Below are 24,402 nucleotides of genomic sequence, written 5' to 3'. Positions count from 1 at the left end.
CAACTGCCCCAGCTGCATGCGGCAGAGGGTAGAGCACACACCCCTCTCCCTGCTAAAACTCCCTGCACCTCCCAGCCATTCACTGCAGCCTTCACGACCCTGCCAGGCTGCAGGTCCCACCCTCGACCTCCCACCCCAGCCCTCTCTGCTCGTCTCAAGGCTGTGCCATGTCCTAAACTCCATCCCACAGAAGGCCACCCTTGGAGGTAGGTGGCCTGTGTTGGTATGGCACAGAGTCTGACACTGGAAGGTTTATTCACTAACAAACTCCTAAGGTCACAGCTCTCAGCTTTTATTTCTTTTTTCTTTTTAATGAGATAAGGAACTGAGTGAGTCACTGAATTGTCCAGGCTGGGCTTGAACCTGTAATTCTCCTGCCTCAGCCTCCCAGGATGCGGAGCTTTTAGGGATGCACCACCTGTGCTTCCCCTCTGTACTTTCTGACTGCCACAGTCCTGCCACATTTCCTCCTTTAGAAATTCTGACAGTCAAGGCAATGTTGAGAAGTCATATGCTGGGGGCAGTTGGGGTTCTGCAAATAAAGTAAGGGTGTATGAAAAGGGGTGCTAGGTATTTATTTGCAGTACTGGGGATTCAACCCAGAGAGCACTGAGCTACCTCCTCAGCCCTTTTTATTTTTAAGTTTAAGACAGGGTCTCACAAAGTTGTCTACATTGCCTTGAGCTTGAGATCCTCCTGCCTCAGCCTCCTACAAAGTTGAGATCACAAGTGTGTATCAGCTCACCTCGATGGAAAGGATTACAGTTCTAAATAGGGTGGTCAGGGGAGCCCTCCCTGGCAATGTGATGTTTGAAGAAAGAATGAAGGAAGAAACCATGTTAGTATCCTGGGGAAGGGCAACTCCAGTGCAAAGGCCCTGGAGGCAGGAAAATGATCAGCATCCAGAGATATGTTGGGGAATGAAGCCACTTGCGTCACGGAGAGGGTGTGGGAAATGAGGCAGACATAAGGTGGAGGCAGAGGGTGCGATCACACCTGGTCAAGAGGGGCTGGGAGACAGGAGCCTGAAATGACATTGAAATTGACATTGTGCCATGTGGGTTAGGGTTAGGTGTAACCCATTATAAAGTCTTTGGCTTTGACTGTGGAGATGCACGAAGCTACTAGAGAGTTTGGAGAGGGTTTATAAGTCACTCATAGGCATAAGGCCTGCCAGGGTCAAGGGCCTAGGAAGACAGGGCTCTCCCGGTGGGGAAGTTCCTGGAGGCCACGGTGAGCAGATGATGCGCACACTGCGCCCTCTGGCGGCGGCGGCGGAGAAGCGCGCTGGCGGCCAAGTCTCCCTAACGTCAGCCGAGGACTCAGGGTAGAGGGGTCACTTTGGTAACCCGGAGGTAGCAGCAAGGGTGCTCATTGTCTTTTTGAATGCAAAGACGATTTAAGTAGTCCCTGAGTCAGTTCCCAAATTCAGCCTTCCAGCCTGTGGTTTTCCCAGGGCTCCGCATCTGCTGTTACCCAGACCAGCTCTGCCGCCATTCACCTCACAAAGGACAGCGGCGTGACGCGGCTGTGGAGCGGAGAGACCAGCTCCCTGTCCCAGACCGGCCGAGAGGATCCCATTCACCCAGGACCTCGGCTCGTTACATCTTGGTGCCTCCATTTATCCGCGGAGAATCGCGTTCTCTTAGCAAGAGCGGGAAGGACCCGTTCCCCCAGCAAGCTCCCCTGCAACCTGCTTCCCCCCTGCTTTGGGCCTTTGAGGGGCTGCAAGTGGGAGTTGTGCGGTCCAAGCCTCTAGAATCCTTGGGGTTAGAGTTAAGCCCGGCTGTGGCTCAGATGCACCTCTCGCGGTTAGCATCAGTCTGGGCACACGATGGAACCTGCGCGCACGCGCCGTTGCTGGCGCGGTTTTCTTTTGTCTTTGAGCCAGGGTGTCACTGTAGCCCCGCCTGGCCGGTAACTCGCGATCTCTCGGCTTCAGTCCCTCACGCACTGGGATCCCAGGTCTGCAATTCGCGGTCCTCGGGTGCCGCCTAGTGGGAAGTGTGAGCACCGCTGCTCGTTCAGCAGACACCGAGGGCGCACCGCAGGGGGAAGGGGATCACCTTAGTGAGCCAGTATGGGGTCTGGTCACTCCAGGAAGTATCGGGCGCCCCTCTCCCAGCCTGAGACCTGGGCCTCTTCCATAGCTACGGGTGGATAGTCAGAGCCTGCACCTTGGCCTCAGGCTGGTAGTAATCCTAGCGCTCTGGGAGGCCGAGGCAGGAGGCACACAAGTTTGAGATCAGCCCAGGTAATTTAGTGAGCTGCTGCCTCAAAATAAAACAGTGGGGAAAAAAAGAAAAGGGACTCAGGGTGCAGCTCAGTGTAAAGGCCCTGGGATCCATCTCCAGTATCACAAACTACAACTGCTTGATGATTACGTGTTAACTCCAGGGACCGATGTGCCACGTAAGAATGAGTGGGGGATGTGTCTAGAACAATCATCCTATCAATCAACTGCAGCCAAATCATCTTCATGACTGAAGTCATCTCAGAAAATGTTGCACGCTTTTTGTCCCGGGTATACATGTAAACTTTTTCAACTATATGAACACACTTTATTTTTTGACACAGGGTCTCACTACATTGCCCAGGGTGGCTTCAGGAATTTGTGATTTGCCTGCCACAACCTCCCCAGTGCTGAGATTCCAAGTGACACCTACCATGGCTTTCAATTTTAAAAAATACAAAGTAGCGCAAAACAATAGTGTGAAGCCTGCTGTCTGGCATTTTCTCTAAGTGTTCTTACTGCAAAAGGGGCAGGACTGGGAGGAAAAGTCACATTTGGAGCGCATGGCAAAGCTCACTCTTAGGAAAGACCCGCAGTGAGAAGGGTGAGCAGGGCAGGCCCAACCTGGCTTTCTGAGGAGGACAGGGCAGTCCCACAGCCAGAGTGTCCTTTCAGAGAGGCACACGCATGATCACATACAGGTGTGTTAACTCAATGCTCTGAGGACTGTCACACGAAGCACCACCCATGGGGGGTAGCTTAAACAGCCGGAGTTTACTTCATTTCCAGCAGCTGGTTCAGTCCAAAGTAGTAGGGCTGCAGGGCCCGTTTTTTGGAGGTCTCTGTCCTGGGCGTGCACTGCTCTGCTGGCGCTGAGGTTGTGCAGGGAAAGCCCAGGCTGGGCCTCCTGCTGCAGCAGGCTGCACCCGGCCTCCTATTGGCTCTCACAGCTATGTAGTCCTCCACTCTTCGTAGTCCTCCACTCTTCGCTGAGCTCTGTCCTAATCTCTTATGATGCCTGTCCCACTGGATAAGGCCACCCTCCCACCTCGTGACTTTATTTTACCTTAATACCTCTTTACAGCTTCCATCTCCAGACACCCCAAGGGGTTGGGAGCGGGGCCTTCTGGGTGTGAATTCTGGGGAGGACCAAGCCCACTTGGACCATGTGCTCGGCCACTGGGAGCCTAGACTTGGCCATCTACTCTGCCCTTGTCCCATGGGATAGGGACTCCTTTCGGATTGTGACAAAACCACTCTCCTGGCAACTGCTCTCCAGTGTAAATCTCAGCAGGACTCCCACACAGTGATCTGACTGGCATGTGGCTGTCAGGAAGTGCCAGCTAACTGATTTTGTAGTTTCTGTTTAATTTGGAACCAAGACTTTCTTTCCGGTTCAAGGGGTTTTGTTTTGTTTTTCTGACAGGGTCTTGCTATGTAATGCAGGCTGGTCTGGAACTCACAGTGATCATTCTACCTCAGTCTTCTGAGTGCTGGGTGGCTCAAGTATTTTTTGGCGAGTGGTTAAAAAAATAATTACTCCTGCCCACTGGGCAGTGAGGCTTTGTAATAAGACATGAAAGCACAAACTCGCTCAGCTTGTGAATTTGAGGCTTTAATTTTCAAAGCTATGAAAAGCTCAGCATTAACTCATGCTGGTCAACTCTGCTGTAGCTCTTTTTTCTGCAGCACTGAACTATTAATAGTCACTTTGAACAGCTTTCCTGATATGTAAAAATATACCAGCATGTCTGTTCTGTGGACCCACATTCCTGCCACTGGTTTGTAAATTAGATGTATGGCACAGGAAAAATACACCCAGCAGGCCCTAGGCCCAAGTGGCAGCAGATGGGGCTGTTCCCAACCAGCCAGGGCACGAGTTTTAAACCACTGTCACTCACCTGCATGCCATCTGCTGCTCTGACACCTACAGTTCCCGTGGGGAAGGGGGACTGTGAGGCTCCACCTGAGGCAAGGTGACTTACAATAATGACTTTATTTTAACATATTTAATTACAGACATAAAACAGCCGGGGTGGGAGCGGGCCCCAGCCTAGCCCCATCCTGGGGCTCCCAGGAGGCGGGCATAGGCATAGCCTCCCAGAAGACTCTGTTCCTTGGGTCAGCCTGCGGCGGGGTCCTATTGCTCTAGCGAGGGAGGAGCCATGCAAACTAGGGGGCGGAGAAGCCTCGCGGCCCCCGCCCACCCAAGGCAGGCCTTCCTCCGAATGCCCTGGCCTCACCGCCCCAGCGCGACCCCGCCCCCAGCGCGATCCCCGCCCGCGGCTCCAGCTCCGGTCTGCTGAGCGCTCTGGCCAGCCCCGCTCTGCCCCCACCCCCTCTGCAAACCTAAAGGGGAATAAATACAAACTTTACAAAGTAAAAGGGGGTCCAACGTTGCCCTGGGGCGGGGCCTGCTCTGCCCAGCTGGGCTGGTGGGGGTGGAGGGGCCCTGGCTTGCGACCACCGCTGTCTCACATCATCCCTAGCTGCAGCAGCGTGTTGGCATAGGCCATGGGCTTCACGTTGGGATGAGGCTGAGCGGAGAGGGAGAGGACACACAGTGAGCACCCACACCTGCTGTAGGACTTGCTGCCCAGGCAGGCCCAGGCAGGGCATGGGACCCCAGCGTGACTCACCACTGCTGTGAACTGGTGGAACTGGGGCCGCAGGTCGGAGCCCCTGAGGTGGATGTAAGAGGCTTTGTTTCCCATCTGGTCGCTGTGGAGCCAGAAGCACAGTGACAGTGTGGTCAGGGCTGGGGATTAGGAGGAAGAAGGGAAGGGAGGGAGAGACAGGGAAAGCCCACGACAGGTGCAGACAGAGGAGAGGAGGAAAATGTTGGAAAGAGTGGGGAAAGGAAAGAGGAACACGGGCAGAAAGAAGGGAGCTGGGGGGCAGGCAGGGGAGTCAAAGGAAAAGGGGTGAAGATGGGGGAGCAGGCTGGGGGTGGCAAAGAGAGGGCAAGCCCCACCCAAAAGAAGTAGGACCCCCTGGACAAGCACCCCAACACCAGGAGACGTAGAGGACAAAGCGCTGTGTCACAGGGCACTGTGGGGATGTCTGCCTGGCCCTTGCCAGTGTCTTCCCCCAGGGAAACAGGGGCAATGGGAGAGGAAAGGACAGGGGACTCCCAGGTAAAGAAAAACAAATTTCCCCCTTAGAAAGGTTCTGGGGTACTGAGGAAGGAGGCCCGGGGCTGGCTTCGCCCCTGGTGTGGTGCAGTGACAAGCATGTGGTGATCAGGATGTGGTTTATCCACTCTTATGGATCATTCCTCCCAGGACACAAAATTAAAATCAATAGACAGAACCTAGGGGCTGGGGATTTAGCTCAGCGGCATAAGCACCTGCCTTGCAAGCAGGCAGTTGTGAGTTCGATCCCTGGTACTGATAAAAAGGAAAAAGACCAAAAAAAAAAAAAAAAAAAATAGACAGAACCTGTGTGTCGGGAAAGGTGGGAGACGCACCAGTAGTTGGGGGCAGAAAAGACAGTGACGCAGCGGCCGCCATGTGCCACCTCGTAGCCCTCGGCCTTGACCTCGTGGCTGCGGATGATGTAGTCTAGATGGTTCTCCTCCAGGAAGGCCTTGGTGATATCCGGCCCAAACTGACAGCTCACACCACGCTTGCTGACTGAGCGCCCGTTCTGGGGGTGGCAAGCAGGGGGGAGGCTCAGGGAAGCTCCCTACCCTGTGCCCCCTCCTCCTCTGCCCGGGCCCCAAGCTCCTGGGTACTGTCACTCACCTGGGGCTGCGGGTCTGACCACAGCAGGTCGCACATGGGGCCTGGAGGGAATGGGAAGGAGTGTCAGGGACCTGCCCAGCTCCTGGGGCTGAGCTTATAGGTCACTCCTGGTCCAGCAGTCAGACCTCAGCACTGACCCCCATCACGGGCAACCCTTGGACTTGGCTCCCTGCCAAGGGCACACCAGACCAGCCCCACTCACCTGAGTCCGGGGGCTGCCGATTCCGCTCGATCTTCCGGATGTCATCCAGGGTGACACCATCCTCGCTGAACAGGCCTCCGTGCATGATCTAGGGGGAGCAGGGAGCTGCTGGGATGCAGGAGGAGCCCCCCACCTCACTTCACCAGCATGTCCCTGTCTCTGATCTCCCGGTTGTGGGGCGGGGTCCCCGTGGTGTCCTCACCAGCACTTTGCCGTTGATGCACTGGGCCAGCGGGAGCCACTCAAACACCTCGCTGAAGAGCTCGTACATCTGCGCCGTGTACTTGGCCTTCACCTCGCCCTCGAAGCCGTAGATCTGGTTCATGTTGTCTGTCTCGTGGTTGCCTGGTGTGACGGGGCAGAAGAGGTTCCTCAGCATCTCACTGCCTGGCACCCTCAAGAACACACTGGGGACCCAGGGAGGGCCATCCACTGGCACGGGTCCCTCACAGACACCCAGAGAGTGTGGACATTGCTGTGAGGGAGCACACAGAGCTGAGAAGAGCCCATACACAGGGCATCGGGGCTGGGCCTGACGAGTGGACTGCCGGTCCCCATGGTGGGGCATCCAGGATGGGCTGCAGGACATCTTCACGCACAGCAGCCGTCTGCCACAGCCACATGCCGTGGGGACCCTGCCTTTGCTCACTTCCCTCTCACCCTGGCCTGGGAGGTGAGGTGGTCTCCGCTGCCAAGAGCCGAGGGGCTGAGCACAACTTGACTTCTGCTGTCTACTGGGGGCCCTCACTGCCCTTTCCTGGGTCCAGGCCTCCCCAGGCTCCCTTCCCAGCGTGGTGGCAGGCCCTCCCCTCAGGGGGATGCTGTCTCAGCATGCTCCTACTGTCCTTTATGTGTCCACTGAGCAATCTGAACATCACAGGCCCTGGGGACCCAAGCCCACGACACGCCCAGGTCATGCTGGCCCCATCAACAGCAGCCACAGCCCTTAGAGTACCTCAGCTGGGAACCTGCAGGCCCCTCAGGCCTGCTTCCCCAGCCCTGCTCTCTGGCACACACTCTGGACTCTGCGTGGGTCAGCAGACCCCCACCATTGCTCACTGGCAGCAGTCCTCAGTCTGCGGCCATGCAGAAGCTGCAGGACAGGCCCACACTGCAGTCAGCCCAGCCCTCTGCTCAGAGACCCCCAGTGACTAGAGTGTGTGGAAGCCCGAAGGCTGCATGCAGCCCTTCCCCCAGGATCTCTGCACTGCTGGCGCCCACAGCCCATAGCTGAGGGTGGGTGGGACCTGCCAGAGCCACCCCTCGGCCCCAGGACCTTGGTACACGCAAGTCCCCTGCCCGCCTGCTCCCTCTCCCCATTCAGATCCTTGCTTCAGCTGCACACCTTGGCGGGGCTGTCCGGTACAGCTTGGGTAAGGGGAGCCCCACAGGCTCTGGCTGCCCTCTCTCCCACAGGGCCAGGGAACTCCCTGGCAGCCTCAGGCAGTCTCTGCTCCCTGTCAGCCCCTGCTCAACTGCCTTGACCTACTCACACCCTGTGGGACACACAACCACTAAGCACCATGCAGGCCAGATGGAGGCACAGGGGGGGACACCAATGGCCCGCGCTACACAGCTGACCCAGTCAGGGACCACACTATCCAACTATGTCTTACTGTTTTACAACTGTGATGCACACACATCTTTTGGGGCGTAGTGTGAGTCCCAGGCTCCTCTGCCCTCACGACCCTGGCTTGCCTTCTGCTGGCAACCTCATGTGAACACAGTAGGATGTGAGCGTGCAGCAGCACTGGGCAGCGCACAGTCTGCTCGGCCTTGATGTCGTGACCTCACCAGGTGAGCGGCTGCAGGGGTCACCCTTGCTTTACAGGTAAAGAAACGGACGCTGAGAGCCAAAGGCAAGTGCTGTACCCACTGTAGCCCCATCCCCCACAGCCTCCAAGCTCACCTCGAAGTAGGTGAAAGTGATCGGGGTACAGGAGCTTAAATCCGAAAAGGGTGAGGATCACTTCGACAGAGAAAGAACCACGGTCCACAAAGTCACCATTAAATATCTGCCCCGCTAAGGAAACTGTGGCAAGTAGGGGTGGCAGAAGACGGGCCACATGGGCTGTTCCTGGGTCTCCCCCACTGCTGAGGCTCCTGCCAGCCCTTCCCAGGAGGAGGACCCAGGGGGCTCAGCACTTGAAATCTGTCCCCGAGAACAGTGCCTGTGTCTTGGGGAAGCCCAAGCTTGCGGGCCCAGGCAGGGAGCTATTACAGCCATTCCTTCAAAGCAGCCCCAAAGCCACAGCAGAGATGGGACATGGCTCCAGCTCAGCGCACAGCAGGTGCCTGCTCAGGCTGTTTATCAGCAAACAGCAGAATACCTGATCCACAATGCAAGCATGTGCCAGGCCTCGTGCTCAGCACCACACATGTATCAGCTCAGTTAATCACAGCCCCCAGGTCACCATGAGGAAATGGAGGCTCCAGGAGGGGAAGCAAACCCAGAGACACAGGGTTGCTGGCCCAGGTGACACGGGAGGCGGGGACAGGGACTGGCTCTGGTGGGGGCCTCCGGAACCCAGGCTGGTGGTGCTAAGGATACATAAGGGTTGGTTTCCGACGGTAAACCGTTGAGCTCAAATATGTTGAGGAGGTCATAGAACTGGCCGTGGGTGTCCCCGCATACTGTAATCTTCTCTGTCTGGAAGAAAAGAGGCCACCGGAGAGGGAGGGGCCCAGGGAGACAAGTGGGGAGGGGGCAGAGGTCAGGGCAGACCGAGAAGCTTCATGCAAGGGGGACAGGCAAGGGACACAGCAATCAAGCAGTAGGGGCAGAGATGAAGAGGCCAGGGGTCGAAGGGCACATGCGGGAGGAAGGAATCACAGCAGGGTACAGTGTCGGGGACAGTGGGAAGGGCAACATGCCAGGTGCATCTGTGGGTTCCTCAGCTCAGGGGTCCCCCCAACCCCCTCAGCCAGAGAGCCGCTCACCCCACGACGCGCACCTCTTTGAGCGTGGTCTCCACGAGCGTGCTCAGCTTGGACAGGACCTCTTTGACCTGCACCAGGATCTGGAAGGCAAGGCAAACTGTGAGAGAGGGGACCTGGGGGGCAAACACGGGGAAAGATGGGTGGGAGGCCTTGAGCAGCAGGGGCTGCCCTAAGTGGGCAGCCGTCAGGACCATTTCATGAGAAAACTAAGAATTCTGGTTTCTCTTAAAGCCACCACTAGCACAAGGGAACATGTAGAAAACTTTATAAAAGAACTGGCCCGGATACACCTAAAAGTTACTGCCATAGAAGAAACTTCTCTTCACAAAAGGGCGAGACTTTCTCCACTTGAACAGATGTTCCAGGAGAAACCAAAAAGTCTGGGAATAGAGGTCTTATTACTTTCACTTCGACAGTGCTGTGTATCTGCCAGTGTTTCCTCCCAATTTTATACACACACATTCTGTGGATCGCAAGCATTCACGAATACTGTCAAATCGCCATGGGAATGCCTTTGTTTTTAGGAGATATGAGTTATGTTTGCAGCTTATTTCAAATAGTTCCAGGTTAAAAAAGAAAAAAGTACACTCACAGGCATGTAAGGAGAAACTTAACCAGGGATGAACAGAAGTGAAGCACGTACACATGTTAAGGGCACTGTTTTTTCAGCTGCCCGGCAGGCCGGGGAGAAGAGTGTTAAAAAAAAAAAAAAGAAAGGTGGTGTTCACTTCTGGTGAGAATGGAGGAAACTATAAAGAGTATTGCTGGGCTAAGAATAGGCCAAATAATCAATAATATTAAATTTTAAAAAGCAAACAAAAATCGGAGAGCCAGGATGCAAAGACAACTGAATGAATCAATGCGGAGGGCGCGGAGCCAGCCCTTCTGCCCCATGTCCCCCACACGGCTCTCACGCTAGGGGGTAGCGCGTGCCCAGACCATGCGCAGGGGGAGGCAGTGACTGTGTGTGGCCAAGCGTGGGCTGCAGTGACAGATGAGAAGCCCAGGGAGTCTCAGCCACAACCTGCCTCTGCTCCCAGCACTAACTCTCACGACAGTTGCAGAAGTCGTGAGAAAACCGGGTGCACAGAGACCCCAAGGCGTGAAAGTGGAGGCAAGACTGTAAACGAGAACTTAGCAGCAACTGAAAGATCTGGCAGCAGGGCTAACGGGTGGAGATTTCCCACACGCTTCAGAGGCTGGTGCCGCCGTGTCCTGTTGTACCAGATTGACTTTACCGGACAAAATGGAGACCCTAAAGTAAAAGTCAGTTAAGACTTTGCAATTAGTTGCTGTAATTTTGTCCTCTGAAGGAAGCAGCTTCAAAACCAAAGTTTTTCTGACCTTTCTGTACACACCTCTACCTCAACTGGAGACAGTCCTGGGGAGGTCAACTTGCGTGATGGGGATACACATACACACATACACACACCCCATGTCCAACCGCCCCTGTCGTGGTGCTGAGCTACTCCACTCAAGACAGCTTTGGCTACCTGAGGCCCCAGCAGCTCACCACACATGTCCTCTCTGGCCCTCAGAACTTGTGCCAGCCACCTCCCCAACTCGCCCGCTTCCCGTTTCCCATTTCCTTCCTGCAGGTATCTCACAAGGCCCGAGTCTGCACCTGTGGAATGGCATCGCCAGTGGTAACTTGTAACTCAGGAGGTGGCAGCTGTGGTGCAGCCTCTCCCCTCACGCTGCTCACTGCTAGCTTCCCATGGAAGGGCCCCAGGTGTGTGCATTACCTGGTAGGCACATTTCCGGTGCAATTTCTTCTGTTCCTTGTACCACTGCATGAGCTCCTTCATGAAAGTGATTGTCACTTTGCCGTCCTCCAGCTTGGGCCCGCTGTACTCATCCTCGATGGCTGTGTGTGAGCAAGACAATGAGTCAGTGGCCTTGGCCACCATGGGGTAGGAAGGGAGACCTGGCCTTAGACACAAAGACAAAGAGGGACAGAGTGAGTGCGGGGTCCTGTGCTACTGGGAGGTGCACTTCCGGCCTTCGGAATTTTAGGGTGAGCCGTGTGCTGATCCCCAAATCCTGGACTGCCCACGCAGGGTCTTGATGGCCAGTGGCTGCTCTGGGGAGTTGCCTTTTTCAGAGCTGCGCCCCCCCCCCCCAACCAACATTTTACACCTGGCCAGGAATTACATTCCTGTAATCCCAGCCTTTTTGGGGAGAGAGTACCGGGAATCAAACTCAGGACCTTGCACTTGCAAACATTTGTGCTGCCGAGCTATCTCCTTGGCCCCTCACCAACATTTTAAACTCTAAAAGCACCACCTAAATGATTAAGATGCTAACTGATCAATAATCTTTCCTCAGATTTATCGATCATAACGTCTGGTGACCCTGACATAACATCAGAATAGGGGGCTGGGCTTGGTGTGTACAGCAGCTACTTAGGAGGCTGAGTCAGGAGACTGCAAGTGAAGGCAGCCTGGGCAACATGAGGAGACAGCTTTCAAAACAAAAAACAAAACCAAAAGCAAAACAGGAGCAGCTATGTAACATCCTTCCTTCTTCCTTATTCTTTAGAGCAGTACCTCACCTAATACAAAGCATGTAAAGGCATGTCAACTGCACTGCAGTGTAACTTGTAGAAAAAGTCTGGCGTGTTACAAGAACTAGTCCCAGGAGGACAGAGTCATATGCTGTGGCCAGAAAAAAAGAAAAACAAAAAGACGCATGCCCTAGAGGAGGAAGACCCTGCCCAGCCTGCGGCCCTGTCCACTTTCTGGTGCATGAGCCCTTTGCACAGCTGAGTTTCACATGATGGTGCTTTCTGGAGATGACAGCCTGTCCCACCATCTCAGGGAACAGGTCCTCAAATGTACCCAACTCCTCCCCACTCATCTTGAGCACTGGCTTTTGGGGGCACAGATGAACTTGGACTTGAGCCTGGTGACATAACTGTCAATGATGTTCTCCTTGGTGCCCAAGTGTTGGAGCCTCCAGAGGAACCCAGAGGGTAGGGCTCAGCCAGCTCTCAGACAGCGTGCCGGGCGGATGCTCCAGATCCTGGCACCCCTTCCTGTGCACCTGGCCTGGGGTAGCCCCGCCTTGTGTCCTGCACTGTCCTTTTCCATAAAATGTTCTCCCTGAACTCTGCAAGCCATCTGCAAAGTTAACCAAACTCCTAGGAATCCCTAGATGGGATTTTTTTGGTTTTCTTGAGACAGGGTCTTGCTACGCAGTTCAAGCTGGCCTTGAACTCACCTTGTAACCGAGGCTACAAAAAAACTAGCACGGATCCTCCTGCCTCAGCCTCATGAGTGCTGGGGTCACAGGCATGTGCCACCACACCCAGATCTTTCCTCATTTGAAGCTGGCAAATCTTCACAATTTTTCATCATGAAGGGAAGGGAAGAGTGTCTTCACCCCTGCCAATACTTTGTAGGATTGGACAGTATGTCTGCCTAGCAAACTCTTTTCCTGCCCTGGACTATAAAGCTGAAACCTTGTGATTAGGCCCCAGTGGAGGCTATAGTTAGGAAAGCAAGGGTTAGCAGGAATACAAGTAGACAGGTATTTTACACATATGTGTACTTACACTTTATTTTAACCTGGGATCCTGTGCTCGCTAGGCAAGTGCTCTACCACCAAGCTAGAGCCCAGCCCCACAAGCTGATTCCTGTGAAGTGACTGAGCTGCTCTGACCACACTGCAGGATGGGACAGACACTGTATCTCCCTGGGAAAGCTCTCTCTCACCTAGCAAGCCCGTAAGCAGAAGGCGTGGACAGTCACCCTTCTGGCAGTGTAACTGGATGTGGCATGAGCGTGGAACCGCTCACACTCCAGCTCATGGTGTGGAGGAGTGGATGCTGGCAGGGCCCACTTCTGTGCAACATCCCAGCCGGACCCTCAGCTGGTGCTCGAGGGGCTGTGGGTTAGAGAATTTCCACTCGGGGACACTTGTACCTTGCTGCAGGGTGTGGGCTGAAGCTGTCCCTAAAAGCAAAGGACCCAAAGTGATCTTGAAACCTGAGAAAACCGTGACATCTTAGGTGGGACACAGTGCGCTGCAGTTCCAGAGTGGGATGGTGCCCGTCTACATGGGCCTGCTAGGTCCTGGGATACCTGGACAGTGCCTTACCACAGCTCTCAGCAGACCCAAAGGCCACCCACTGTTTTGATGGCATTTCCATGAGGAACGGACAACGTCCTGCTTAGGTGGCTACTGCTCTGATCTGAGAGGATGAACCACATTGGCAGGCTCAATTGCACGGAAGTCCTGCATTCGGGTATTTTTTGTTTTTGTTGTTTCTGAGACAGTCTTACTATACAGTTCAGGGTGGTCTTGAACTCACTATGTAGCCTAGGCTGGCCTCAAACTCTGGTCTCCACCTCTGAGTGCTGAGATTATAGGCACACCACCACACCTTGCTTGTGCTGTTTTCATGGACTTGTGGGCAGGCCTCGAGGTTGAGCGGGAGGACAGAGGGAGCCTGGCCTGTTAGAGGGACGGCTGAAGGCAGCACAGCCCTTGGAAGTTTTAGGGGTGCATTAATGCAGGGAATGCTGATGCCATCAAAATTCCTCCCCAGGTTCTGATGGGCATGAGCAGATGCGCTCCTGTGCTCACTTCAGGTGGCACCTGGGTTCACGAGTGAGTGGCACAGGCAGCTGCAGAGGCAGCAGAGCACAGACGGGCGAGTGCAGGGCCAGGGCGTACTCGCTCTGCCCTTGGGCACGGAATGCCAAGAAGCCGTTCTGCCTGCCAGCACCAGCCAGAGACTGCAACAGCCACAGATCCCCAGGCAAAGGCCCTGAACCCCACTAGTGGCCCTGGGGGACTACAAATGGGCTGGACAGGACAGGAAGGTCCATGAATTGCCTTGCCTGCCTGGTAGAACACCTAGAGTGCTCTAGAAAAACCGGAATGGAAGACAGTGCCGATGCTGTCAGCCAGCTGTTACCTCCCCACACCAAGGAGCACAGCATATGACCCATCACGTCCAACAACTGGCAGAATCAGAGTCACAGTTTATCTCAGAGATGTAACTGGAAATCGAACTGGCTGCCTAAAAGGAAGACAGAAAAAGGGAAGGCCAGGAAGCGCCCAAGGGGCATCCCCACTAGACGTGGCCCGCCTTCCTAGCACGTGCTGGTGAGGTCAGGAGAAGAGTGTGCTAGTAAGAATGATTCTACGGGGGAAGCCAGCAGCACGCCTGCCAACCCGGACTTAAACCTCCCCCAGCTGTCTCCAGTCCTGCGTGCAGCTCTCGGGGTGGAGGGGTGGGCTCGGTGCCCGACTCACTCATGCTCTCGATGTCGAGGGAGTCCACGACGGAGCGCTTGTGCTCGTCACCCGCGATGGCCCGCTCGAAGGCCTTCTGCTTCACGATCTTGTTGCACTCCTGATACTTCATTTTGGCATCTTTGTCATGGGGCTTCACCTTCACCACCTGGGGGAGGGAGGAAGTGGGGAGAAGTGTCAGCATTTACCATGTGGGGAGGCCTGCCTGCTGCAGAGGTGAGGGCCACACAGGCCCTGTGGCTGCCCCAGGGTGCACAACTTCGGGCTCTGAAGACGCTGAAGTCACCACCGAGGGCCACTGTGTGACAGCAGGGAAACCCCGGTGTGTTTCATCTCTGAACTCTGGGTTCTGCAACCCAAAATTGATCAGAGCTGCCACGAGAAGCAGAGAGGCCCAGGCAGGAGCTGTCAGAAATCTTAGCTGCGACCATCAGTGGGAGACAAAGATCCTGCCGGAGGACCACATATTCCGCCTTGGGGTCCTGGGGATACCTGGTACAACTGTGAAGTGTCGGTGGGAGCTGGTGGGAGAGTGATCTAGGCTCTAGGCAGAAGGGGAGCCTGGATTCGAGGGCAGGCCATTTGCTGCAGCCGAGGCCCAGTCTGTGAAGGGCACAGTTGGGGGTCCCCGCCAAGGTGCTGGAAGGAACCCAGGGGCTGGCCTGCAGCAGTTCACTTGGCCTCGGGCTCTGTAGGAATCTCAGTGTCCTCTATGAAGAGGAGCCCCAGCAACTCTGGACCACCAAGAAGGGCAGAGCAAGTGACCATCAGCCCCGTCTGCTCCTCAAAGCCTCTTTCATCAGCTGCCTTGCTGATTAAATGAAACCAACACGAGAAGCACAGGGTGCATGGCTTTGGGACACAGCAGGTTTCCAGTGAGAGGAACCCACCTGGTCCTCTCTTTCTACCTTTTGTCCTGTTTCCTACAAACCCTGATTCTCAGAGCTCCAAAGCAAGTAGAGCAGGATTCAGATCCTGGCTCTGCCACTTGCTTGCTGTGTGACCTCGGGCGAGAGCATTCACCTCTGTAGTTACTATAGTTATCTGTAACCCTGGACTGTCCTGGCATGCCCACCTGCATGGCCTCCTCAGGAGGTTCCCTAAGCTCCTCTGCTAAGGGACAGGTGTAAGTGCTACACTGGCCCTCAAGGGGCTGGGCTCCCCCTGGAGGAGAGCCTGGCAGACGAGTCAGACACTGAGCAAAGACAGACACTGGCTACACTGGCAGGGCCAGGGCAGGGGGTGAAATCCATGTACCCTGAGGCAGGTGTGTAGACCCAGTGGGTGAAAAAAAGCTGTGCAGTAGCAGGTGGGCGACGGGCCCTTCCCTGTCTGGGCAGGTGCAGGCTAGGGTGCCAGCCAGGTGGTTTTACCTGGCCAGGGAGGCTGGCAGCACCAGGAGTCCCCTGGGCTCCTTCCCACATGAGAGACTAAGTCCACGCCCCAGGACAAAGTCCATGGCTTGGCCTGGCCTGGCCCATGAGGTCTCACCAACCCCCATCTGTTTGCCTGGCACTGCCAGGCAGACCACTCAGTCCCAGATGTGCCGGCTCTAGGCCCTTGCCAGGCTGTCCCCGCCTAGCCTCCTCCTTTCCCCTCAGAGAGCTTTCCAGATCCTCCTCAGCACCCCTCACCCTAATAACCACACGCCAAGGTTAGGTGCCCCTCTGTGAAACTAGGTCACCACCTGCTGAGATTCCTATGGGGCCTCAGGAGAGTGAGCTGCCTCCCCCAAACCTAGGTTTCCTGCCTGAAGGTAAAGGATAGGAACCCCACTGTACTGCACTGCTGTGCAGACCAAATGAACTACTATGGCAGGAAGGTTGTCACCATGCCTGGGCCCCAGGGAGTACTATGGGAAGCACTGGCTCTGACTAGCCCATTCCTGGCATAAAGCTATACCTCAATGTCTAGCGGCATGCATGGGCTTGCAGGGTGAAATGCATTTCTAAGGGATCATGCTGGATGCTACTCTCTGAAACTAAAACCAAAGCCAGAGACCATAGGCAGGGTGGGGAGTACAGGCAGAAGAGCGCTCCCAATCTGGGTGGGCCAACACCACCACCAAGCACAGACAGCACAGACACAGGGGTGTTTCTGAGATGGGGACTCCCTGAAAGGAGTGCCCAGAAGGACAGGGGGGTGTGTACGGATGGGGCTGTCATGGCCCACAGGAAAGGGAGACGCACCACTGAGGGCCAAGGGTTGGGCCAGAAGCGGGAGCAGAAGAGACACATGTGGTGCCCTGGTCCTAGTCATGTCCTGGTGGCTGTGGGCAGCCCTGCCTGCAAGGCACCCCCATGTGGCTTCTGTACCACCCAGAGGGGACAGTTACTCCTTCTATTACTTACTCCCATGCAGCGGACCCTACGAGCCTCCCCCTTTTTCGGATGAGGACAGTGAGGCCTAAGAGCCAAGGCCCTCGGAGTCACACAGCTGCTACTTGAGCCGAGCTGGTGGTGAACCCGAGTGTCCTGACTATGACTCACGGTAAGAAGTAGGTGTGATTTTTACATCACACCTGACACATCTCTACTCACAAAAGGAAAAAATACTTTTCACAAAATACACATACTTCCTCCAGTGAACCGCTATTTCTTCTTTATGTATCAGCCATTTAACGGGCTTCATGGCTCACTAACATAGCTTCAGTCAGGACTCTGGAGATTTCCAGCTCTGCCACTTCCCTGCTAGGTGAGCCTGGAGAGGCTGCGCTCACGTCTTTCCTGCACGGCGCATGGAATTCACTTGTGCCCAGTGCTCATGGCAGTTGAGCCCACTGTGAACATGCAGAAGAGGAAACTGAGGCCGAGCCAATGGGTTCACCCAAGGCGCAGAGCCTCAGGCTTGCTCACTCAAGGGCAGACTTTGCTCTGCCTCCAAAGGCGGCTCCTGACCCAAGGCCAGGGCCCGGGCATGCTGTTGGTGACATCCAGCTTCTGGTGTGAGATGCCCGGAGAGCAGGAGGCACTGCCCCTGTGCCCAACCCTGAGCCTCACAGGGGTGGGCAAGGCAGGCTGATGGCCTGTGGGCATGCAGATGGCCAGCTGATGGCAGCCAGTCGGAGGGTAACAATCTCAGGCCGTGCAGGGTTCTCCCATGCTGATGGCGTGGGTGCTGGGTGTGGCCCTGCTGCAAGTCAGTTCTACACAGCCATTTGGGTTCCTCTGCCTGGCCCTCAAAGCATCCGCAAGACCTGGCCACTGCTCAGACGTGGGGCATGCACAGCTGGCGGGGACCCCTGCAGCTTGCAGGGAAGGAGCTTGCTCCTCACTCACAGGGCGGCAAGGACTCGTCCTCCACCAACTGGGGCTCCTCTCAACTTCTGCCCCCAACTGTCTCCTCTGGGCGCCTCCTCTTTCTGGAGCCCAGCCCCCTAGCCCCACTGCCCTCTTGGTTACTCATTACTGAGCCCTCCGGCCGGTAACCTTTACTCACACTACTTCATCGTAGCCCCACAGCTGGCCTCTTGGTTCCACTTTCCAGATTGGGACAAGGGAGTGGCGCAGCTGAGGAATGGCTTAGGCACCCGCTGTACTGCCACTTTGTCCACCCTCCTGGGTATCACCCCAGCCTCCTCCCCATGCTGTCCCCACCCAACAATGCTCTTTACCCCTCCAGCTGCACATATGGCTTCCCAGATGCCTCAGTGTCCCTGGCCACAGGAGTGGAGGGGCACTGTGAAGGGCAAGTGAGCAACAATCACTCTCAGGCAGGCTCCCAGGAAGCTGATGCTCAGAAGGAGAGGACACAGTCTCGGGGCTCTGTCACTTAGTGCTAGACAAATGACCTAACCCCCTATGCCTCATGCTTCTCCCCAGGTCCCCTCCCAGGGCCGCCGCAAAGTGGTCAGCACAGGGCACAGGACACACAGTGCGAGCCGCCGCATGCAGGGCCCACCACTCTGTCCCGACATCACTACTGCTGCACACAGGCGAGAAGGAGCGAGTGGCTGGGAAGCAAACCCTGCCGCTCCAGACCCGCCCAGAGCCACAGGCAACACTGCCAGTTCTCCTCCCCTCAGGAGCACAGGTCCCTGCCTGCCATGGCTTAGCTCACCTATTCTAAGTGGGGCACTGTCTACCCTCAAACTAAGCCCCACCAAAAGGGTTGTGTGGTCTTCCTCACGGTCGGTAACGGCAGTGATAATCATAAACCTAGTTATTACAGATGACTATGAGCCAGCACTGCTCCAGGCATCTGAAAAGCAGAACCACATTTGTTCCCCGCAGCAGCCCTTGGAGGAAGGTCCCAGCTTCTCCTCGATTCACAGAAGCGGAAAGCAGAGCACAGCAAGGAGCAGCGACTTGGCCAAGGTCAGAGAGCTAGGACGGAAATCCCCGCAGTCTGCTCCGGGCCGGGCCAGGGGCCCTGTGGATATCTGCTGGATGAGTGAGTGGAGAGGGACTGGGGGCTGCCTCCGTGCTCCTGCCCCTGCCCCCATCCACCTGGCTCAGTGCCAGGAGCTCGCCCCGTCCCCGAGACCTGGCTCACCGTCTCGTAGTCACGGAGGGCGGCCCGGAACTTGCCCAGTGCCATGTTGCTGGCGGCCCGGCGGTAATAACCTTTGATGTACTTCTTGTCGATCTCGATGGCCCGAGTGGCGTCGGCCAACGCGTAGCCATAGCACTCAGTGCGCAGGTACGCCAGGCTGCGGTTGCCATAGTAGATGGCATTGCTGGGGTTCAGCTCAATGGCCTGACTGTAGAACTTGATGGCGTTCTCGTAGTCCTTGGCTGTGGAGGAGGAGGCAGCGTGAGATCGGGCCCCTGCCAGGAACCAGCACTGTACTGTTTACAGATGAGGAAACTGAGGTCCACAGTGGAGCTCAGAAATGTGTCCCCAGTCTATTTGCTCTTCTCTGTCCAACTGCCCCACCCCAACTTTAGCCTTATCGCCTCAGGCCACAATCAAGTCCACATTCAATTCTGCACACCCACTGCCCAGCTGGGCATTATTTATTCCTTGCAGGACTCCAGGAGGGGCCCCCCACCCTCCCCACATCCAGAAGGAAATCTTAGTTGAGTACCAGTGTGGTGATCTGAACCATGCCAACTGTGTGCCCTGAACCCTCTGGTTGTCCGGCTCACCCCAAAAAGAGACAGCCATTTGGGAGACAAGGTGGAGAGGGGGAAAATAACTGCTTAGCCCTTCTGACCGGGGAGAGAGTGTTCCCCAGAGAAGCCACAGCAAGTACGAAGGCCCGGAGCAGACTAGGGAGAGGCTGGTGTGGCTGGGGAGGGCAGAAGAGGCGGCAGGGTGGCTGATGGGATGGATTCCCGCGGCCCTGGCATCTACCTCAAGGGCTGGATGGTGATGTTCTGCATTCGGGGTAACAGGGTGTGACATCTAGCCAAGGACAAAAGGTCAGACTTTATTTGAAATGAGCCACAGCTGTGCCCCGCCCGTTACATCCTGACCTGTGGAATCCTCGTGTCTGCACAGCTTAAGTGCCATCTGGTGTGCACCTGACAACGACGAGCCACAGAGGTCTTGTTCAAGGTCAAAGGCCCAGCCTGTACCTGCAAAGCCAGGCCTGCCTCCTCCCACACACCACACAACAGGAAGGAGAACCCAGGCCTCGAAGGCCTCACTTTAGCCCTAGCTGGGAGGCCAGGAGGTGCCAGGTGGCATGCAGAGTTTTAGCACATGAGTCTGTCACTAAACCCTCACAGTCTGAGGGCAGCTGCCTTTGCCCCTTCTCCAGATGAGGGGACTGCAGCTGAGCAAGGAAGATTTACACTTGAGGTCATGCAGCAGTGACAGGCATGGATTCTAAGCCAGGCCAAGACCAAAATGTACTCACTCTCAGCCCGTCCTCCCCAGGCCTGGGGTGCTCTAGGTGGAAGCCTGGCAGAGGCCGGTGGAAAGACAGTGCATGTGGCCTGGGCCCAGCCCTTGGCTCAGCCTCTTACTAGCTGTGCTTCCTTGGACAATTTACATACCCTCTCTGGACCTGAGTTTCAGTCTTCTAGGTACCTTGGAGCCTAGCCTGTGAGTCCCCACCCTAATCCCCACTTGAGCCTTTTCCAGAGCACTAACCTAACACCTGTGACCTTCCTGTTTTCTTTGTTTGCCTAGGATCAATCTCCCACATCTGAACCTGTGTGGTGGCACATGCCTGTGATCCCAGCACCCAGGAGGCTGAGGCAGGAAGATCACTGGGTATTCAAGGCCAATCCAGGGTCCACAGTGAGTACAAGGCCAGTCTGAACTGCATAGCAAGACCCTGTCTCAAACACAAACACCAGAGTGCAGAGGACTCAGGCAGCCCAGAGGGGATGCTGGAGCTTCCACCTGGAGGATAAGAGTGAGTCAGAAGCAGATAATGAGAGGGAGGGAGGAAAGAACAGAGGGAGAGAAGGAAGGACAGGAGGAAAGAAGGGAGGGAAAGACAGAGTGACAGAAACTGAAATTAGAGAAGGGATGTGACCAGGGACAACAGAACAATCCTTCCTGGCCATCTTCCAAGCGGCTCAAATGTCCCCTTTGGGAAGCCCTACTTGACCTCCAGTTTGGTCAGGTGCTCCTGCGGGCTGCCCGGGCCCAGCCAGTGCTGAGGGTAAAGCATTCCTCTGTTGCATGGCACAGGGAGAGGCTCTTCCCATGAGGCCGTGCACATCCCTAACAAGAGACAACAGGGAAACAGCCTCCTCCCTCTGCACCTCAGTTTGCACATCAGAAATCCCGACTCACAATGGGCTCTGCCTGGCTGGTGGCTGGGAGAGGTCGGTGAGCTTGGGGAGATTACAATGAATGGCAGACAATGAATGGCTAAGGGAAAAGGGAAGGGGGAGAGGAAGGAAATGGGAGGGGCTACACCACACCCGCACCCTCACCGTTGAGGGCCAGCCCTGCTCCTCGGGCTTCCTTGACACCTTGCGCCCTCCAGGCAGTCCCCATTCCGGAGATGAGGAGACATGCAGTGAGGTCAAGGCACCTGCCCAGGCTTGAGCTTCTCCACCCACTCTAGACAGGAAGACCCTGCGGAGTTAAGCACACTTTGCTCCCCCATTTTGCAGAAAGGGGCATACAGCCCCAGCGAAAGGGGAAGAGCAGGGACTCAGACTGAGTCCCAGGTCTTTGAAGCACCTCCTTTCCCCACTGTGGTCCTCTTGTTTCCTGAGACTGGGATTCTGAAGCGAGCACCAACACTCGGCCGGCGAGGAGGAAGGGGATATCCGGCTGTGCTTACACTCTGACCTTGGGCGAGCAGTTTCGCTTTTCTGAGCCCGCTTCCTCTATAAAACAAACAGGGCTGCGACTACCTACTTCCCGGCACCTCGGGGAGGATTAGCCTAGCTTGTACCTGGCCACCACTGGGGCTCAATTACCTCTAGCTGTAATTATTCTTTTTATTGTAATTCCCACAGCCCCGGAGCCTGGGGCTCTGTGCCTGCCACTGCCTGCAAGAAGGCTAGACCAGAGGGTTGTTCTCCAAAGCCAGCTCTGTGCCAGGCACCTCTGGTTCCCTGCCCAGCCCCCGGGCTCCTGAGAACATGGGTCCCAGGTCCTGGGAAGCAAGGGCCCTTCCCCATGGCTTACTCTTTCCCGAATTCTCAATCAGCTTCAGCAGCAACCCCAATTCTTGCTGTCTTTCTGAAGCCCCATAGAAGGAGACAGCTTCACTTCCAACCCTGTCACTTAGCTGGAAACCTGGCCTCATCCTAGACACCTCCACATTCCAGACTCCAAGCCCAGAATCTTCTTCATTCTGTCACATTGGCCTCCAAGAGCATCTCTCACACCATTCCCTCACTTGCATCCCTGGACCCTCCCTGCCCTCGCCCAGGTTCTGGCCCCAGACTCTAGTTCTGCCTATCAAGAATCTTCCTAAAGCACATGCCTGACCTCTTCTTTTCTCTGTTCGGCGTCATCCAGGGCTTCCCAGAGCCCTCAGCTGAAAGTTGGGACCTAAAATATTCTGCTGTACACAGCCTCACCATCCCCTCCCTCGCCTCCTCCATTCCAGTCCCACCAGCACCACCACCACTTTTTAGGTGCCAGGTTCTCCTCACTTTTGGGCCTGTCACTGCGTTCTTTCTGCCTGGAGAGCCTCCCTTCCCCTGCTGCCACTGTCATTTCCTCAGCTTCTCCTCTTCCAGCCAGATCTGAGTCCCTACCACCTCTCACCTGTCCTCTGTTCCAGTCTCTGTCCCGGGCTGCAGTCCTGCCTTTGTCCCTGTACACTAGCCAGCAGCAAGGCATCTTCTTCCAAAGCTAATCAGACTGTGTGGCTCCTCTCTTCAAACCCTCCATAGCTCCCCATCACCTTCAGGCTGATGTTCTTCCCAGCCTGGCCTCCTTCCTCTGGCTGAAGCTCTCACCCGTCCTACCTCCTTTCATTGCTCCCGTCTGATCAAACATCCCCATACTCTGAAGTGGGGGCTCACTTTCCATTGGGGTTCTGGAGTGTCTCACTTTCCAACCACCTGCTCCAGAGCTCCCCAGGTGTGAATCTCTCCTCTCTCCTGCAGAATCAACTCTGCCTCTCTGTTGGACCATGCTTGAAAAAATGGACTCCCCTTCACCAAATTACTCAAACACTTGTCAGCATCTGCTGCCTCCCATTTACCCCCACAGTGACCTCCTAGCTGTCACTGTCATTCCCCAGCAACAGCTCTTAGCCACTCCACCAACTGCAGCTGCTGAGCCAATCCAACGGCCAAAGCTTGGTGCTCACTTCAGCAGCATCTCACCGAGGGAACCTGTCTAGAAACACCGTCCTCTCTCAGCCTTTGTGACACCATCTTCCCTTCCACCTCACCAACCATTACTCTCAGCATCCTCCTCTTGCATTCTAAATATTAGAATTCCTCAGGGTTCCATTCTAGCTCTTCTCCAGATTCTACTCAGGTGACTTCACCCATTCCAACCTTAAGCTGACTAAGCTCCCATTTTTCTCCAGTCCAGACCTATTCAATGTCTCTTCTGGGGAAGTGAATAAGACAGGTGAGACCCTGCATGATCTGGCCCCCATCCTCACCTTATCTTGAATCAGTCTCCTCTTCAAACTTGCTAAAGCTCAGGCCATGAGGGCCTCCTTTCATTCCTCACTCCAGGGCCTTTGCATATGTGGATCCATCTACCTAGAACATTTCCTCCTCAATTGCCCTCCAAATTTCTGTTTAAATGCCTTTTCTTCATAAGGCCTGACCGCCTTATCTAAAGCAGCTACCAAACTTTATTCTCTACTTCATCACTTTGTTGGTTTTCTTTTAACTTAAGCATTTATTTGCACGCTTGCTCAATGTGACTGCTGTTAAATTACAAACTGTCTACGGGTAGGGTCACATGTATCTCATTCACTGCTCCCAAAGGCTCCTACATGTCCCTTTTCTTCAGGTCACCTCAAGTCTACTACTTCCTAGGCACCTCCCAATCTGATGATCTATCCCCTAGCTCCATAGTTCCCTTCCCTATGCGGCTGCTTTCCCACTTGGTGGTACCCAACAACCAGGATCTCCACAGTTGGTAGCACCATCACTCCTGTCAGTCCTAGGTAGCGCCCCCTTCAGGTCTCACCACATTCCGGGCCCCCTCCTGTTCCACATTTGGTAGCTCCCCCCTCAGCCTCCTCACTTAGTAGCTCCCGCTCCGTAAGCCACTTCTAGGCATTACCCCCTCCTCCCAGAAGCCCCCTATGTCACCCCTCGGTAGCGCCATCCCAGGCCTCCTCACGTCCCATCACTTGGTACTGCCTGCCCCGCGCCCAGGCTGCCGCTCCGCGTTGCCATGGTTCCGCGCGGCACCCCTTGGCCTGGGCCGCTGTCCACCCTCCTTCGCCCTGTCCGGGCTAGGCGCACCTTTGAAGTAGTCGTTGGCCTGGGTCTTGAGCTCTTCTGCCCGTTTCAGAGCGCCATTAGCCGGAGGCTCGTCCCGGGGGGGATCGGCACACTCAGTCCGCTCGCCCTCCGCCATCGCCATGCCGCAAAGCGACCCCCACCCTGGCAACGGCCGCCAGCGGCACCCGGCCGAACCGTCGCGAAGGAGCGCCGAATGACCGCCGCCGCTGC

General features: G+C 55.7%; 1 protein-coding gene across 1 annotated transcript; it reads right to left on the bottom strand.

The window, feature by feature from the left end:
• Nucleotides 1-4,210: 4,210 nt before the first annotated feature.
• Ppp5c (protein phosphatase 5 catalytic subunit) lies at nt 4,211-24,399 on the bottom strand. Its single transcript, XM_003464596.5, has 13 exons — nt 24,193-24,399; nt 18,881-19,122; nt 14,387-14,534; nt 10,867-10,988; nt 9,136-9,201; nt 8,733-8,831; nt 8,091-8,196; nt 6,384-6,526; nt 6,182-6,269; nt 5,980-6,020; nt 5,703-5,881; nt 4,873-4,954; nt 4,211-4,770 (listed from the first exon to the last, which is right to left on the bottom strand). The coding sequence occupies exons 1-13, from the start codon at nt 24,311-24,313 to the stop codon at nt 4,708-4,710; spliced, it is 1,500 nt and encodes a 499-aa protein (XP_003464644.1). The 5' UTR covers nt 24,314-24,399; the 3' UTR covers nt 4,211-4,707.
• Nucleotides 24,400-24,402: the final 3 nt, after the last annotated feature.

The sequence above is a fragment of the Cavia porcellus genome, unplaced genomic scaffold (assembly GCF_034190915.1).
Source record: "Cavia porcellus strain 051 isolate PalLab524CR breed Dunkin Hartley unplaced genomic scaffold, mCavPor4.1 scaffold_7, whole genome shotgun sequence".
Classification (NCBI taxonomy): Eukaryota; Metazoa; Chordata; class Mammalia; order Rodentia; family Caviidae; genus Cavia; species Cavia porcellus.
The sequence above is the reverse complement of the archived record's forward strand: the minus strand, read 5'-3'. Positions and strand labels throughout refer to the sequence as shown.

What these genes read in the sequence shown, in the direction of transcription:
- Ppp5c (XM_003464596.5), bottom strand. Translation starts at nt 24,313, where the DNA reads ATGGCGATGGCGGAGGGCGAGCGGACTGAGTGTGCCGATCCCCCCCGG. An exon ending in CCCTCCGTGACTACGAGACG is followed by an intron (nt 14,535 to 18,880) that starts GTGAGCCAGGTC and finishes TCCCTCCCCCAG; the next exon opens with GTGGTGAAGGTGAAGCCCCA. An exon ending in CCTCGACATCGAGAGCATGA is followed by an intron (nt 10,989 to 14,386) that starts GTGAGTCGGGCA and finishes GCTCACACACAG; the next exon opens with CCATCGAGGATGAGTACAGC.